We start from the raw sequence: 19,703 nt of genomic DNA, 5'->3' as shown, positions 1-19,703 counted from the left end.
AATACGTAAAAGCTGATGTTATGGAATTAAAACATCAGGAGCTTTTACATCATTTCCTGACACTAAACAATGAAAAATGTCCCTATTTTTTTAATGTCTTAATAATACAACATGAAACTTTCTACTTGCTCGTTTGCTAACTTTAACACCAAGAAACATTTATTGTTCTCACATGAACTTACCTTCTTATTGTTTTTCTCATAAACAAGAGGTACTCCATCTTTCTAAAAAGACCCATTTTTGTTTCATTATTTTAATACTGAATTTTAGCAAAAACAAAGGAACAAATGTATGTATACAAACCTAATATGACTTCAGCAGCGTAGAATTTCATTTCAGATTCATTAAAAACTCCGTGCTGTGATAAATGATAATGAAGATCACCACCATTCATAAGATCAAGAATAAAACACAGTTTATCTGGCGTGTGAAATGCATATGTCATACAGACTATAAATGGACAATCTTGCTGTAAAATAAATAATAACAAATAATATAATAAATGCCAAAAATTATCCATTCATGCTTATAAATTTAAACTACATTAGCTTAAGAGCCACTGAATACATTTCCTTGTAGTAGTAGTGGTGGTGGTGGTGGTAGAGATGATGGTGGAAGCAGCAGTAAGAAATGCCACAGGTAAGTGATTGAAGAAATTAAAAAAAAATAAAGGATTATAAACATTATTTTATTTATGACTCATTAAATATTGGTTTCTGACTAATAACATGTACAGCAGCTAGTATTATGACATAACAGTTTAGTTACCAAAAGATAACTAAATAAAGTGAATTGTTTTTTGGGAGGGAGGATAACTACAATAATATAAGTTCTGCACTTCTTTAATGACTAAAAGAACTCAAAAAAGGTTATTAAGAAATAAGAAACTGAAAAACAGGGATATATATACAAATTTCTTTAAGCATTTATAGAAATATGTCTTATTAGGCATGGCCTACAATCAAATGGTCTAATATCAGCCGCAACTCTCTCTTAAATACCAAAAGACATTCTCATAAAAACAATATCTATACCAGGCATGTTGAGAGAGAATGAAAACTGAAATGTGATCTCAAATTGTCTTCATGGATATGAATATATTGCTACACATTAGCCTGTGAATCATATTGACATGTATAACCCACAAATAGTTGATTCTGTTTGTCAAAAGGGTAGACTATACAATGAACATCATTAATTTAAGAAAGCAGCTTGTCTTAGACCAATTTTTCCTCAGGTGCTTTATACACATTAGAGCCATTAAAAAAAAGTCTGGTAATATTTAACCTCTACAGAAAAATGTATTATATACTTTGCCACTATTCACTGGAGAAAATGCAGACAGATTCAAATAGATAAACGTAAAATGTGATCTTCTCATTGCAGTCTTCAATAAAATCAATCTAAAAACTTAGCAATAAGAAATTGCCCAATAAAAACTTTCAGATAAGTGTTCCATTAGTTTTTCTTTTTTTAAAAATATTCATGAATCTTAGGAAATAACTATGTTAGCTCCATATAATTTTATACTATAACAGCATATCTATTTTAATCTACTCTACAGAATTTTTTTTCAAGTTTTATTGACACAACTGATAATATTATAAAAATTAAAGTAATTAAATTCAGCAATACCATTAAGTTTTAAGTAAACATTTTTAAGATATCCTCACATTTCAGTTTTGAAACTTTTGCTTCAATAATATTTTTATAATGCAACTAGCACGTTTATCTAATACTTCTTTCTTTTCTGTTTAGGCTCCAGGAATTACCGTTCAGGTATTACTTCAGAGGATGAATGAGAATGATATGTATGAGTGTAAATGAAGTGCAGTCTTGTACAGTCTCAGTTCGACCAATTCTGAGATGTGTGATTAATTGAAACCCAACCACCAAAGAACACTGGTATCCACGATCTAGTATTCAAATCCATATAAAAGTGCCTTTACTAGGACTTGATTACTGGAACTTTCAACATGCAAATCAGATGATTTGGGAAGACATGTTCACCACTAGACCAACCCGGTGGGTTACATTTATCTAATACTATCCTAAATAAAGTACACAGTATTTTATTTTTTTTGTATTACTAATTTACTTATATTTTCAAAGTATACAACTACAGAACTGGCTTTAAGCCCAATTACAATTCATCTGTTGGTCTCATGTTGTTTTTAAATTAAAAAACTCCCAGAGACAGAGCCATTAATTGGATTCTAATGCCCTAACAATATCAGTAATGTGATCATAATTTAAACAAATTAAACTGAACTATAAAAGCAACTTTTTATACAAATGGATAGTTGAAATTTAAAAAATAACAACAAACAATATACAACACACTAAAATGGTTTATTAATTTTTATCATAACAACTACCATGTAAACTATCACAAAAGATATACAACTAATATGCAACGAACAAAAATAAAAATTCAAAGCATTACTCATTAATTTATAAAGAACTCAATCAAACTTACATACAGAACTCATTAATTTACACTTGTTTGTTTATAAGTACAGAATAAAAATAATACTAATATAATAATACTTCATTTAAAAAATCTAAGAACTAATCTCATCACTGTAAACAATAAAACTAAGAATAAATAAAAAAAATATGTTTATAAAAACCAAGATTTTTATTTTAATAAATGTCAAATTGAAAAATGCTTAACTTAAGTTTTCAAAACTGTTTGTATTATACAAATAACTCAACCACTCTGTACTTCAGTTATCAATTCTTAACTATCATAAATACTTTTTACAAAATAAAAATCTGATGTGGACACCACGACTTCCTTGTACGCCTATTAAATTACACGCACACATTTTTAAAGTACATAAAATTTTATTTCACTAATAACTTCTGATTTTTTTCATATGTTTTTATATTTTTATTGTTATTATTGAATTACACAGTGTATTACTTATTGTATTTTTTTTACAATCACAGGTTAATAATTATTAATAAATCAATCAATATATTTAAATTTAAAAAAAAAGTTAAAAAAAAAGGAAATGAAGTCATTCGAACTGATGTGCCTTCCCCTTGTAAGACCAGATATTTCATTAATTAAAATTTTATTTGGATATAACTCTAGAACTAATGAAAATAAGTACCACTTGTGATATATCGTTAAAAGCTCTCAATGAGGGCTTATTACTGCAGTTAATAAAAAGTCCAAAATCCAAATCTTTTGGATTTTGGGCTTTTTTGATCACTTTTGGTCCAGTTGATTGCAATCAAAAGGGGAGGTGCACAACTAGATGTTAAAACAATCCTAAATCCAAAATTTCCTACAGCTAATCGTTTTTGAGTTATGCAAAATACATACGTATGTATGCACATACATAGACGTCAAGCCGAAACTAGTCAAAATGGATTCACAAATAGTCAAACTGGATATTTCTATTGAAATCTGAAAACCGAAATTTTCCACAATCACAATACTTCCTTTACTTCAAACAAGGAAGTAAAAATTGATAGAGACTAAATAAATAGTAAATTTAGTTTTAGGTAACTTTCATTATGTATAACTTTTTTTTTTATTAAAAGAAGCTTACCAAAATAAGTTTTAAAATAAAAAAAAAATACAGGAAAGAAATGCTAAATATTTAAATATTCTATTATAACTATCGGCACGTAAGTTGGCACAAAAAACTACTAGCATTCAGCGAAAATTTGGCATGGTACTAGGCTGACAGAAAGCATTGTCAGTTTAATACAGATGAAATTTATAACCAAAAATACATACCATGCTATTTAATTGAAACTAGTTTAGTATCCCAATTAATATTATTACTTTAAAGTAATTTAAATAGTTATTTTATTTACTCACTTTATTGCTGTAGCTCGCAAATTCCGAAGTCACTATCTTCGGTAGATTCTAAAGACCTTGTGTCCAATTCTGAATTCACATTTATCTCAAAATTGTTGATGTGCACATTATATAAATGTTTATCTTCATTGTATTTTTTTTCAACACTGAAAAAATGCTCACAGACACTGCTCCACTCAGCTTCAGACAATTTATGAAATTCCTCTTCAGCTAACTTAAGAATGTTCGGCATGTTAAAAGTTATATTTCTTTTAGCTATTTGCCTTTCACTTGACTCCAAATCATTTCAATGGCATTTAAGTCAGGGTGATAAGGTGGCAACCACACAACTGTGTGACCATAATTTTTTTAAAATATCATCTATAATTTTTGAAAATATTATCTATTAGAAATTTCTTTTAATTTTCTTTGTGTAATTTTATATCATATAATTCATTTTTCGGCATAACAGGAGAACAGTTAATTTGTTGTTCAGCAAACCATTTTATCATATTGCTTTTTCAACAATTAGTATTTGACAATTTTTGTAGCAGAACATTGTGATACAATACGTTATCTAGTACAATGACCGACCGAGGTAGCAAGTTGGGAATACACCTCTCCTGTAACCATTTCATGTACTTTTTGGAATCCATCAATCTGTGATAATCTCCTTTCTTATTTGACTCATACATAAGTAAAGCATTGTTAATGAATCCTTTATTACAGCTGGCATGAACAATTATTAATAGTGAGCCCATAGACACTGGTGTTTTCAGTCTCTCATGAAGGTTTGTTGTGTGTACCCATAATTTTGGTGCCCCATGACTACTGTCAATGTAGGTTTCATCTGTGTATACAATTGTACTTCCTTCTTTGTCGTAGAAATTTCATTCTTTGCATTTTAATGTCATTCTTTTCTATCACTATTTTCCAGTTGTCTTCTGTTTTTTTTCCACCTAAATCCCATTTTACATAATATTCTCTTAAACATCTTTCACTGCCTTTGAAATTAATTTCACTTTCGTGGACTTTTTGCATTATTCTCTTCACATTAAGAACACATTTTTCGGTTACATACACTTTATTTAAACGCCTCAAAGCATCTGTGTCAAACGAGTCAAAACTGCCCACAGTAATGGGCTGATTTATACATTTTCTCGGCAAAACCAACATGGATGGCTTCTTAGTTACATTTGATTTCCCTTCTATAATTCTTTGGACCGTTTGTTTTGACCCTTTGTCGCTTGAATAACCATATTCAGCACTTCAGTTTTCCTCACTATCCTGGTTCCAGCATTGTTTTGTAAACATGGAATACCGATACCCATTGTAACATTGAATATCTCGCCTGACTATGAACTACTGTACCTTTTCCTCCTAACTTGGGCATTTTAAAAGAATGCACTGTATTGAAATATTAAAAATTTACATGACTGAATTTATGACAACGCCTTAAATGAAAACAACACAAAAAATAGTAAAAATAAATCACCAGCAGCTATTCACTTAATTAAGTAAAATATAGACCGCAAAAAATGTTTCTATAATAACCATGTCTAGAACATAATTAAAAGTGATGTGTAACATATGATTCTTCACAGCAAAATAAGTAGATTAAAAATAAGTAAAATAAATTCTTGGAATTGCGTATTGTGTTTACAACAATTCATAAATAGCACATTAGTCATGTATGATTATATTATTATTACTTGCTGTACAACAAGAAGTAGATCTAGATCACATCAATACATAATTTAGAATAAAACTCAACAATTACATATGCTACAGCAAATTTATGAAACCTGTTTTTTATATATTACCATACCAAAAGAGACATACAGAAAATGACAATGCTTTTAGTTTCCTTGTAACAGAGGCCAATGCATGCAAAATGCTAGTACATAGGCTTTCAGTCCCTGCGCCAAGTCTACTCATCAATTCTATGTAAAGCTTTGCATTAATACAATTTTAGCAAAATTTCTCATAGCTATAGTATATATTTTTTTTTTTTTCACATGTGCGCATACACACTCACACACTTTTTTGTTTAAACGCATCCTGCAAGCAAGAAAATTATACCAATTAACCATTTTCTACTGTAAAAGAGAGGCAACAGTGAGGTTATAACAATTTGGAAAAAAGCAGTCATTAAAAAAAGTGTTTTTTTCAAATAAATTTTTTATTGAAGTGAATTTTAATAAGAAAACATCAGTAAATAAAAAGACAAAAGTCTGTGCATCCATTTAACCATACATAAATATTTAAGGAAATGGGTTCATGAATTTAAACTGATTTTTTTTTCCATTGTTTACAACAGTGAAAAGTCTGATATAAATATGGAATGATAGAGCTCTGTTCTGAAGTGCTAAGGTTTAGCCAGTTCTGTAAATTGTTCATAACATTAACATTAAACCTGTATGAGGCAGGTCAATTTATTGTGAAACCTTCAAGCATACATTTTTAAGTCAATTTTTATTCAGTAATAAAAGTGTAATTCATTAATAAATTCAGGAATAAAAAGTTTTATTTTTCTGGTCACTAATTTTGCATTGTATGTTTTATTTGAGTGTAGTTTTTATCTGCTATTTTAAATTATAACTGTTAATAATATTAACAGTTTGCAAAAAAACAAATAAATAAATAAAACCCAAAATCTTTTGTTAAGCAAACAATCTACCACAACAGAAACAAGTTCAAGTACTTTCTGCACTTAGTGTTTATTAATACTACACAGTATTTTTTCAATATTTACTTTCCTGCTTGATCCAATCTATTTGATAGAGAATTTTATTACTTAGAGTTAATAAACTTATAAACTTTCCTTAAAATTTTCATGAGTTGAGTTTTGATCATTTGATTACATAATTTAATGATTTTTTATATTTTTGTTTCAATATGTAAATAAACAGGCAGTCTAAAAATATCTTCTTGGTTCTCCATAGAAATATTAAAATACAAATTTTCTGTTACTTAGAAAATTAAAAATGAACTAAAGTGTTAAAATTAAAAAATAAATAGATATTGATTTCACAGTAATGATGGAATAAATAAAATCTAATTTAGTGAACTTCAAATTTGGACTATTATCAGTTTGAAGTTTTATCATATTTAATAACAATTGGCAAAAGACTAATAAAGATAAAATTACATAAAAGTTTTTAAAATTTAAAATATAGAAAAGTCAACAAAAATATACCAATTTAATTACTAATAAATTAAATAATCTTATTATACTTACTCCTGTACTAACTAATGATAACATTATTCTCTCATTTAAAGCAAGCGTTTCACCTTGCTTCATTTTGATTCTCTTTTTATCTAGACACTTCATTGCATACATTTTTCCTGTATCTGCTTTCCGGCAGCCATATACTTCTCCAAAACCTCCTCTTCCTATAATACGATGTACACTGAAGTCATTCATTGTCAACTGAAAATTAACAACAAAATTCTTTCAAAAAAACTCTTGAAAATAAAATAAAAAACTTAATATTTTATTATGAAGATAATTTGATAGTATCCCTGCTTTTTTTATTTGGATCTGTTGAAAACAAAATATAATGGAAATATGAATGGTTTCTTATTATTCTTCAAGAAAATTTACTTTAGATTCCAAAACAAAAAAGAGGGCTCTGTGTATCCAATAAACCAAATCAAAGATCAGTTGAGCTATTGTTAATTTATAGTAAAACTGCTGTACCAACCAAAGATCTTCTCATATATATATGGGTAGGATTTTATCAAGATTATCATTCTTCAACATGCAAAGCTCTGACACTAATTAGCTAATTAATTAATTAGAGCTAATTAATTAACTAATTAGCTCTGACACTACTTCTTCATAGAAGAACTAGTCAATCTGACAAGGTAGTCTTTCTCTAAGTTAAATCCAACCTTTCTCCCAGTTATACATACGTATATATAAACGTATATTACACATTGTTTCCTCTTTCCTGATAGTGTGCATTCTTCCTGGAAATGGTAACATGAAGTTTTCAGCAGCTGCTACATTGGCTTCATTTTTGGTGCTACACAAAAGTTCAACATTTGGTAGCCCCAACAGAGCAGCCTTAGTAGAGAGATGACTGTACGGATTTATACAGAGACTTCATTTTCTACTTTAGAGTCTGAAAAAAAGTTTTTATGCCCAGAACAATCTTCTATTTTTCCATCAATTATTGATATCCAGTATACTAAAGGAGTTCTAAGATTTAATTTTTTATTAGCAATACAATATGAAAGTTATTTGTTATGGTAAGAGTATACTACATAACAAAAAAATGTGATGAGTAAATAAGTTTTAAAGAAAGAAACATAAATAAACTGATCAGTTTTTTAAATAATTGTAAAAAATAAAAATAAAAACTTACTTGTATATTTAATTCTAAATTTTTCCATTGGCAAAATCTTGTATATTTATCACTGAAACAAAAAAAAAAAAATTAATATGAAAAACATAAATAAAATAAAATTATAAATTAAAACAATGTTTTTCTTTCATTACAAAATACAGAGTGAGCAACATAAAACCAAGACCATAAAATGTAACCACTGCAGAATCGGTAGGTTATGTTGGAATGAAATTTTATGAATGATATGGATAAATTAAATAAGAAAAACAAAAAACGCAATTTAAATGTTGCATCTATTTACCATATTGTTACAAAATATTTTCAAAATGACTACCCTGGGCATCGATGCACTTTTGTGCTCGACTGATCATATTGAGTTGTCTGATGCAAAACATTGCTGTCAATTGCATTGTTTTCTCGTTGAATGTACACGTTCACTTCATCAATATTGTGGGGATTAGATGCATAAGCTCTCTCCTTTAAGTAGCCCCAAAGGAAAAAATTGCAAGTAGACAATTCTGAGGAATATGGAGGCCACCGTCCTCTGTTGACAGCTCGTTCATTTGTGAAAACTGCATGAACACGATTCAATGAAACGTTTGATGTGCGACACGTTGATCCGTCTTGTTGGAAGAAGCTGTATTCTTTTTCATTATCAGTTAACTGCCCATAAAATTCTTCAAAAATGGCATCATCTGGACTGGCAGTAATTCTTTCAATATCAGCAGTGGCCTGTGGAGTCCTAATGGAAAGCTGCCTATTTCGTTTTACATTTGAAACCAAACCTTTTGTACACAATTATTTAACTAAATTGTGTATGCTACTCTTTGCTGGGATACAGGCATTTGGAAATTTTTCAACGAATACTTGATGTGATTTTTCAAATGATCCATAACAAATATAGGCCTCAACTACAGTCATCCTCTCCTGGACTGAATAAGGCATTTTACACAAACAACTGCACTCACAATACTGCACTGCAACAAAATTATACTGCACTGACAAATAACCACTTGACAAACAGCAGCAACAATCAGTAGTAACATATACATCCACTAGTCGTGCTAGTTGTGTGAGAGTCTTTCATAAATAGTGTTGGGTAACGGTTTCATTATGGGTTTGGTTTTATGTTGCTCACCCTGTACTACATTATTATTAAAAATATAAATGAAGAAATTAAATTAACCTTTTATTTATCCAAAATTATCTTTGAATCAAAGTACAGTTTGGTGGCCTTCATTTTCTTATCTTTTCACCAATCTTCAAAGATCTTTTATTTATTTATTTTTTTTTTACATTCTTCACTATATCTTTCTTTACCTTATCAAACACATCACTAGTCCACTACTGATATTTTAGCTTTTTCAGCAATTAGAAACATTTCTTTGATGTTCTTCTTTCAACATTATCTGCAAAGGGCAAACTACACAGTTCTACATTTCTCTGTCTTATTATTGATAATTTATTAGTCTAGTTTGTACTATTTCTGCAGTTCTGACCGGATTTTTGTTTTTCCTAATATACTTCTTAAGTCTAATTCCACCTGTCTATATCTAGCTATCTTTACTAAAGTTGATATTAATGTCTGAGCTGCACAGGTAAGAAACAGTATAACTACAACTTGAACCAACTTCTTATACTTGACTGGTACTTCTTTATTCAATTAAATTTCTCTTAGACTCTGATAAAAACCTTCAGCTGTACAAATCTATTGATTTTATAATTGTAATTTTCTATTTTCTGATATCTCATGCTCTAAGTACTTGAAATTACTCACAATTTCTAATGATTCATCATGAACTTATATTCTCCTCTTTTGGTTGGTAATTATTTCACCAAAAAGCTTGAAGCTTGTAGCTTGTAAATGGGTCGATAGGAAAGAAATATTTTAATATATGAAAGATGCTACACCTAACCAGTATTTTAATCCAGAATCTTCCAGGTGACAAGCTGAGAACTTCCATCTGATTACTCTTTTCACAACCACTGACTTCTTTTTTCTAGCTAATTCTTATTACCCGACTTTTTTAATTTTCATTACTTACAAGGTTTAGTTGATCTTGAACCTTTGCTTTTCATTATTCTACCACCACAATCTATTTATTTATTTATTTATTCATATGGAATGCACGCAGTGTTATTATAAAAATACATATATAGACAATGTATGAACAAAAAAAGAATTAAATAAGACAAACTACAAATAAAAACTAATTAAATTTCAATACCTAGGCTTCCAATCCTTGCTAGTGCTGTAGTGTCAACTTTCAAGAAGTCACTCTAACTACCTTGAAAAGATCTGAGGGTGCATGTCCTACTAATATGCCTGATTGTCTGGTTTGGGGCTCCACAATCACACCCTGGAAACTCCACAATGCGCCATTTAAGTAGTGAGTCTGCACATCGGCCATGCTCAGTGCAGATTCTATTTAATTTGACCCACCACTTCCTGTCGAGCTCTGTGCTAGTGCTGTCATGGTTTTATGCCTCAAACCATTCTTGTTCCTCAGGTTTTTCAATGAGTTAACAATTCTGATCCCAGAGGTCTCTCATTTAAACATTACTGATAGACAATTGCTCAATTTTCCGTAGCAGTGGATCTCTGGAGCAGAGTCTAATCTGTCAGGGCAGGTTGTCATCATGTATGGAGTTCCAGGTTTTTTCATACCTCGCGGTAATCTCTAAGCTGGGCCCCAGTTCTATGGATTACAGGGAAATAGAAGTTACTCAGCAGGGAGAGCCAGTAAGTGGGTGTTGGTCTAATTGTGCCAATTATTAAACATAAAGTATGGTTCAGCTGAACATCAATCAAGTTGGTGTGGAGCCATACTGGAGCACGTTACTCAGCAGTAGGAAGATGAACGCAAGGTGTCCACTGAAACACCCCAAGTCATACCACACAGTTTTTGGTTAATATTATTACATGTTTTTACCTTGGTGGCAGTATTCTCAAGATCTTTCCTGAATGAAAGAATGCAATATTAGATATTTGGGATACTTGTGACAAAGAATACTGCCATAAAAATTCATTTGGAGCTCCATGTTAGCTTGTTTGTGATCAAGGTGAAATGCACAGATTTCAGTTTTACTGATACAAGGTTTAAGTTGCCACTTCTTAAAGTAAGAGCTCAGAGTGGTCAAACCCTCTGTGAGAATTGTCCTCGTCTGGCTAAGGTCTCTGGCTCTGCAAGCAAGAGCAATATCATCTGCACAGCAGAATTTTGTTGACCTACAATTGGGGAGATTGGAAATATATATTAGGTTAAATAACAGAGGAGCTATGATCAAGCACTGTGGTAAACCATTACTTAATTTTCTTTTCTTACTTATATTTTTTCTCAAATACGTTTAAGTACTTGTTGCTTAACATGTTATTAAGAAAGGCTGGAGCTGTTCGGCACTAAGTTATTTTTAATAATTTTTATATTACTCCTATCCACCAAAATGTGTCATACGCAGCAGTTAGTCTACAAATGCGACAGATGTTTTAAGTTTTTCTTGGAAACCAGTCTCTACAAAAGTAGTTAAAGCCAGCACATGGTCACAGCAGCTTCTGTGAAGCCTAAATCCTGCTGGCTCAACTGGAATTTGTTCCAAATTGGAACCACAAATTCTGTTGTAAATAATCCTTTCCAAGAGTTTGTTAAGTACAGCTAAGCAAAGGAACTGTCACCACAATATCATCTTTAAATAACCTCATTTTCATGTCATTTTTCTTAACTTTTTTTCACCGCATTTAATGCTTAATCCATAAATATATTACACCGAAAATGTTCCCACACCTCTCCCTTGCAACTACCAATTTGATTCTTAAGAAACAGTTTTTTTATAATGGTAGGTATCCCTGCTGTAAACTTCATATGGGACACTTCTCAATCTCAGATCAGTTACAAAATCATGACTGATGTGAGCAGACTGATTGTAGTTACAAAGTGACAAGCAGTGGTAGTGTTTGGGAGCATGAACAATGCATGGGGGGCACATGAATTTTATGAACGCTTTAACCCCATAAAGCAACAAACTTGCTTGAGAGAAACATGCATTTGCTTTGGGGTAATGTTTAAGATAGGCTGCATAGTGGATAAAAGAAGATGTGAGTGTAAAGATAAGTTGCTATTGTCAGTTTGATTGAAGAGTGTCAAATTAAAATTTAAAACAATTAATTTATCAGCATTAATATATCAGCTTTTATAACAAATTATTGAAGACTGGATTACAGATTAAATATTCACTTCTAATACATCCTAATTGAAAAGTAACCCAAAGAACCTTTTTAGGTTTATACTAGGACCAATTTTAAATCTGAATTTAATTTTCATGAATAGCCAGAACTAGCAATTATGTTTACTGAAGACACTAATTCTCAATTAGAAATATTTTGTATAACATTCCATATATACATGAACAAGTGCATAATTTGAAGTAAGATGTCTATTTATAAAACAAATATTAAATTTTATTTACAGTTTTATATAATTAAAAATATTCTAAAATAATAAAAAGAAGAGACATTCAATGTCAAAAACACCAGCAACAACAGTTTATTAAGAGTTAATTAAAAATTGAAATTTTATTCAAAACAAAAATGCAAGCAGATCTTCTGAATTATTACTAAAAAGTAAACATGATTTTATTTAACTAAATCCCTGTAAAAAAAGACATGGTACAACGCTGTGAGGAAGTCTAATATTACTGACTGTCAAATGTACAGGCTTATGGATAAATAACAGTCATGGCTTCTTTACAGGTAAAGTTAACTAATTTGTAATATACTGAAAAAATTTGATAAAAAAAGGTGTATAGTTAGCTCACTACAATAACTATAAATTTAATAATGGTACACATATTAATATTAGTTTATTATATATAAATTTATATATTTACAATATTACGGAAAACAAAGTTTGTACAGTTTAATGAGATCAATGGATATCTAATGATGGCGAAAAATAACTGGTAGCTTCTGAACTATTAGCAGAATTAGAAAAATAGGATTGGAGGCTAAAAATAAAAGGCTAATAATTTTTATTATTTCAAAATTAATGTTATTTTATAGTATAAAATTAAAAAATAATTGATATAAATAAAATGTATGAATTAACACATGTGTATAAAATAAACTCAACATATAAACAAAGAATATTACATGAAATGTCTATTTAAAAAAGGTAAACAAATACAAATTAACAATAGATTTAAATTTTTAATTTAAAATAGAATTATTTAAATTAAATAACATTACTAACCTTTCTAAAAATTTCTTAAACGGTTCACCACGAAGATGATTGAATATTTCTTGAATGTAAGGCTGTAACATGAAAAAGAATTGTAATAAATAATTATAAAATTAAAAAAATGCATAAAAAATATTTAAAAATTATAAACCTGAAGCAAAATTGATCAACTTACCTCAAATAAATTAACGGGAACTTCATTTTTCATTAAATACTTTTGTACATGTGCAACAGCATCTTTGGGGTAGTCCTGCAACAAAGAAAAAATATAATATTAAACATTTAATGATGATACAAAGGTTAAAACCACCTCAAATGAAAGAAAATCTATTTCATTAATATATAGTTATTATTTGTCAAAGTTTAGAAATGGTGAACACAAGTGCACAGTAGTTCTATCTTCTTTCTTTTTCTGTTTAGCCTCTGGAACCACCATAGGATACTACTTCAGAGGATGATATGTATGAATGTAAATGAAGTGTAGTCTTGTACAGTCTCAGGTCGACCATTCCTGAGATGTGTGGTTAATTGAAACCCAACCACAAAAGGAACACCGGTAATCATGACCTAGTGTTCAAATCGTCCATATAAGTAACTGCCTTTACTAGAACTCTCAACTTCAAAATCAGCTGATTTCCAATGATGAGTTCACTAATAGACCAATCCAGTTGGTTGCAGTAGTTCTACCTGGATTGTCTGAAGTAGTGTTGGCACTGCTAACATGCAGTGGAGGGGATAGTGAATCTGTAACAGGATGCCAAAAAAAGCAATCCATTACCACCCTGTATCAATTAATCTTTCTAAACTTTGATAACATAAAATAATAAGGCAAACATAATGCCAGAAAATTATATAAAGTTATTTTTTAAAGGTGGACAATAATTTGTGAAAAAAATAATTAAAACAAGTTCAATGATCAGCATAGCCCTTAACATTACAGTTTGGTAAACTGTTTTATTGGAAATTTGTAATGCCATTAAATTCTGGAAATAAAATTAATTTAGCTTTTAATATGCTGAAATTTCCTCTTTTTTAAAATAAATGATCATGTTTAGTAATAAAGTGTGAAGGATCAATAAAAATATTACATTATCTTTCACTTTTCAATGAATTACTTTATTTTTAAAGCACAACTGCAAAACTGATTAACCAAAAAAAAAACCAACTCTATGCAATTACCCAGCTAAATTAAAACGCCATCCAGAAGTATTGTTATTCTTAATTTTGGTAATAAATAGCAAGCTGTTGATTAATGTACAGGTTTTTGGTTTTAATTATTGACAGTTTTGGTAGTCAATGAAATAATTTTCTGTTTTATAAAATTAAATAAAAAAATTGTATCTTCTAGCTAGATACTTCTTCAAACAATCACATCCATGTTTTGGGCTCTCCACTTCAATTTTTTTTCTAGTAAATTAACATGAGTATTGCATTTTGATAAAAAATTTCTTAATTTAAAATCATAGTTTAAATCACACATCTATGCTGATTTAACCAATAACTAAAGCCTTCTCCCATGTTATATTATTTTTAATATGTTAATTAGTATATTAACATTATCTTGTTATATGTTTATGAGTATATACAAGGCCTGTTCAGAAAATAACTGAACTTTATTTTTTTAATCTTTACCGTTTTGTGGATTTTTTCAGGTTACCGTTGTAAAACACCTTGATAGTAAACACAGTTCACTGTTTCACCTTAAGGCAAGAATTCAAAATGCACAATTCCATAAAAATTGAAAGGAACAATGTCACTTTGACATTGGATAGAAACTGACGTGCTTTCTTGGGGCGTGGAGATCCTTTGCCAATCCATTGTGATGATTGTACTTTTTTCTCAATATCATAGCCGTAAACCCAGCTTTCGTCTCCTATTATGATCCTTTATATGAATGTTTCATCATCACTGGTGTTCAAAAAGTTCCTGACAAACATCAACTTGGTGTTTAACAAACTTTGCTGCAACTCAATGCATGTTCAATTGCCATGGCATGATCCAGTTGAAATGCTAATCTCTTCTGCAAGTTCTCTAACAGTCAATTGGTGATTTGCATGCACCAGATGATTGATTTTCTGAACACGGGTGTCATCAGTTGAAGTCGAAGGCCTTCCTGGTAGAGGGTCATCTTCAATTGACTGACAACCACTTTTAAATCGTGAAAACCATTCGTAACGTTGTGTATGACCCAGAGCATCATCTCTGTAAGCTTGTTTCAAAAATTGAAACAATTCTGTGAAAGTTTTCCCCGGTTTCACACTAACTTTTATGTTTTATAACTGCTCCTGAAAATTGCACATTACAAAAATCGCTACTAACATTTAAACACGTTGCACTCAAATAACAATTACACAAAAACTAAACAAGATATCAACAATCAGAAGGTTATACAGGACACAATGTTGCCAATCCCACATCATTAAATATCTCTGTTGGCACGTAATTAAAAATGTTCAAATTTTCTAAACAGACCTCAAGCATGTGTGTGTGTGCACGGGCGCACGTGTGTGTAAATACAGTGAAGTTCCCTTAATGTACAGATCCCAATTACAGACTCCTCTTAACACCAGATACTTTCAGATTCCCCGGCAGTTTTATAGTGGTATTAAATACTTCTCAATAACAAAGTTTATAAATAACAGATGCAGACAATGAATTTACCTATAAAAACTGTTCAATTAATTCTAAAAAAAGGGACAGCAGGAATAAAGATTGTAATTTTCCTCGTTCTATTTTATACTCATTGTGATTAACTTATTTATTTATTTTTTGTGAATTGCATCACTTCCTGCCTAGAAGCTAGTGTTATGATTTCAATAAATTCACAATCCAGTGTGATTCATCAACAGTTGCTGTGCAAGTGTATACTGTACATTGAAATATTTTATATACTGTATATATTTTAATACACTGTACATGCAATATATTTGTTACGGTATAGTACTGTATTTTTACTGTATCATTTGTTAACTGTATGTTCGATTTTGTGATTTTATAAAAATGGTTACAACCATTGTTACTGTAACATAAAATGTTTCAAAATTGTAAACACTTCACATTAAAAGAAAAACTAGCAGTTATAAAAGTCTACAAAAAAGAAAAACTCAGTGTGCATGATATAGCAAAACATTCTGATGTCGGGAAAACTCAAATAAGTGATATCTTAAAACGCAAACTTGATACCTTAAAGTCATCGACCGAAAATGGCAATCGGTTAAGCAAATGTGTATTTGCAGCAGTTGACAATTTGACTTGTGAATGGTTTTGCAGGATTCATGCTAATAACGTTCCAGTCTCTGGAACTTTGATACATGAGAAAGTCCTAGAAATTGCTAAAGAACTTGCTAACGATGAGTTTAAAGCATCAGGGTGTTGGTTAGATAAATTCCGAATTAAACATAATGCTTCATTTAAAAATGGTGAAGTTGAGGACTGTAGATGAGAATTTGGTGTCTGAATGGAAGTAAATGAAATATACGTGAATTATAATAAAAGAAACATTTTAACTGTGATGAGACTGGTCTTTTTTTCCAGCCTTTGCCCAGTAAAACATTGTGTTTGAAAGAGGAAAAAATTATATCAAAACAAAGGCTGACTGTTATGTTGGCTATGAGTATGTCAGGTGAATTTGAAAAACCATTAATAATAGGCAAAGCCACGATGATTTAAGGGCGTGAACATAAATTCATTAGAAACTGATTGGTATTCAATTAAAAACTTTTGGATGACTCGTCGTTAAGTTTTGATGATAGAACGGAAAGACAAAATAGGAAAGTTATGCCAATGCAAAATTCCACCCTAAAATTACGTTAGAAAATTTAAAATTGATATTTCTTCCTCCAAATACTACCGTTTGATCATGGGATCATTCAGAAATTTAAAATTCATTATAGAAAAAAGTTACGGTACTTATTGTCAACAATGTATGAAGTTACAGATCCTGATGACCTTTCTAAAAGCATCAATGTGTTGGATGCAGTTTTATGGATTTGTATGTCTATAAATAAGGTTACTACTTAACAGTGAGAAATTTGTAAAAGCTGATATTAAACTAACTTAAATTCTTACTAAACCAAACGAAAATTCTGTGCGACAGATTGAATTAACTTACTGAACCATTTGAAGACTATAAATAGTACCCAACATTGATGACACGCTCAACACAGAGGAATATTGACTGACATCCGTGATCTTGTTGCTACCTCAGACTTGACTACTTCGAAAATGAACAACAATGTATCTAAATTTACCATCCCAAGTAAGCAAGCAACAGAAGAGGTTAGAAAATTAAAGCAATATTTCTAATAAAAAGTATTACCAGAAGGTGGTATTTTAATATCAGAAGTGCAATCGTTTATTGAAAAACCAGGACTTAGTTCACACTAAAATAGACAGCTATTTTTAACCATCTACATATGAATTGTACATATCCATATTTGATTTTTACATTATTTTTTGTACATGTGTTTTGATTATTATTTTTGTAGCTGACAATGTTTTTTATTCTATTTTAGTATAGTATAATATGTTTATTCTTTTATTTTGTTGGTCGATTAGAGTAGTATAGTATAATATTTTTTATTCAAATATGAACATAGAGGACAGCGTTTTATTTTCAGAAAAACAATAAAAAAAACTTGAATTTTTACAAAGTTATTTTAATTAGCAACTAATTTTTTTAAATTTTAATTTACATGAATAAGCAATACTGTTGTTTTATTAAAAGTGTATTTTTTTTCAGTATAATAACCGAGCGTAATATGTATTCACATTTTTCTGAATAACAAGACACCTCTAAATAATGAACAGTTTGTTGTACCCAAACAGAATCCATTTTATATATGTATATTATTTTACCAAAATTAACCTTTTTAAGATTAATATAATTTTTCTGTACTGTTAAATAATATTTAAATTCTATTAAAATAAACCAACTAATACAGAATATTGAGATAAGACAAAATTAAGGTAAGATTTGTCTTATTGCATATTTGTACTAGGAACTTATTTTTAATAGAATTTCAGTTTATATATTATTTATTAAAAGAATTTTATACCTATATTCTAAATTATGACATAATATATCTTCTTCATATGTAATGGTAAGTTGGTTAAATGCAATTAGCTAAAGTTTATATGTAGCTATTTTATGATTTTTTCTAAAATCATCCACTGATCTTAATTTTAACAGCATTCATGGCAATTCAGAGTACTGGTTTCTAATTCTGGTTTTGGGGTTACTAACCTATATGTAAAGTTAAGTTAAATAAAGAGATGCCAATTATTTTAACAGCTTACAAACTTTTATGTACACTTTCCCACAAGTGTAATACCTTTTTTAAAAATAATTTGTCCTATTTTATTGTTACAAAATAAATAAATAAAAATTAGATTAACGTACATATGTGTAGATAAAAAAAAATTTTATGGCTGTGGAGGTATATATAACATTAAAAGTTTTATTAATCATGGTGTCACACATATGCAACTTTAAATAATTTGTAAAAATCATAAGTAAAAAAAAGTGAATCATTCAAAGAAATGAAAAAAATTAAATTAATATCTTGATAACCATTTACTTTCCTGCCGAATATAGCTGGATTAGCTATCTACATCACAGAGGAAAGTTTGGTGATCATGTTAAAAATGGGGTATCAGGTTTTTCTGGAAATCTTTGTTTTAAGGTCCAACTAGTTCATCTAGACCAAAAAACATATGTACGTATGTATGTGCATATGTGTTGCACTGTTGTTGGCTAAATTCTCAGGATTGACAAAACTGATTTTCTTCAAATTTGGCTCAAATATTTTTTAATATGAACTATGATTATAATAATCTTTTTTCAAGATTCATTAAAGACCTGGGGGATTTTGCAAAAAAACAATTTCAAAGCATTTTCTTCAGAAGCATTTAAAGAAAACTTTATTAAAGCAAATTTGTTTACCTACAATGCATATATAAATAATCCTTTTTTTTTAATCAATCTCTTCTTAAAATTGGAATATATGTTTTTTGTTCTTTTGCTTTATCTCCATTCAGTTTAAATGTTTTTCAAATATTTTTTGAAAGTTTATATACTTCATATATAGAGTAATCAAGAAATGTCTGTAATTTTTTTTAAATTATAGACCCCAAACCTAAAATACAGAAAGTTTTTTTATAATTTTACTGTTCTTATTTTAGCCTTTATTGAAGGGAAAGTTAGATTTAGATAAAACTTTACTAAAGCAATTTTTTAAGCTTAATCAAGATATATTAATATTTTTATAAAACTTTTCTTAAAATTCATTCCTC

General features: G+C 29.5%; 1 protein-coding gene across 2 annotated transcripts in view; it reads right to left on the bottom strand.

The window, feature by feature from the left end:
* Positions 1–19,703, bottom strand: part of Gprk1 (G protein-coupled receptor kinase 1) — a 384,903-nt gene that overhangs the window by 43,723 nt on the left and 321,477 nt on the right. For both annotated transcript variants that reach the window (XM_075364235.1, XM_075364236.1), the window contains exons 5-9: positions 13,585–13,659; positions 13,422–13,483; positions 8,194–8,245; positions 7,062–7,253; positions 304–469 (exon numbers count right to left, since the gene is read on the bottom strand). In XM_075364235.1, the coding sequence (XP_075220350.1) occupies positions 304–469; positions 7,062–7,253; positions 8,194–8,245; positions 13,422–13,483; positions 13,585–13,659 (547 nt within the window). The remainder of the gene's footprint in view (positions 1–303; positions 470–7,061; positions 7,254–8,193; positions 8,246–13,421; positions 13,484–13,584; positions 13,660–19,703) is intronic.

Source organism: Lycorma delicatula, chromosome 4, assembly GCF_047948215.1.
Source record: "Lycorma delicatula isolate Av1 chromosome 4, ASM4794821v1, whole genome shotgun sequence".
Taxonomy (NCBI): domain Eukaryota; kingdom Metazoa; phylum Arthropoda; class Insecta; order Hemiptera; family Fulgoridae; genus Lycorma; species Lycorma delicatula.
The sequence above is the reverse complement of the archived record's forward strand: the minus strand, read 5'-3'. Positions and strand labels throughout refer to the sequence as shown.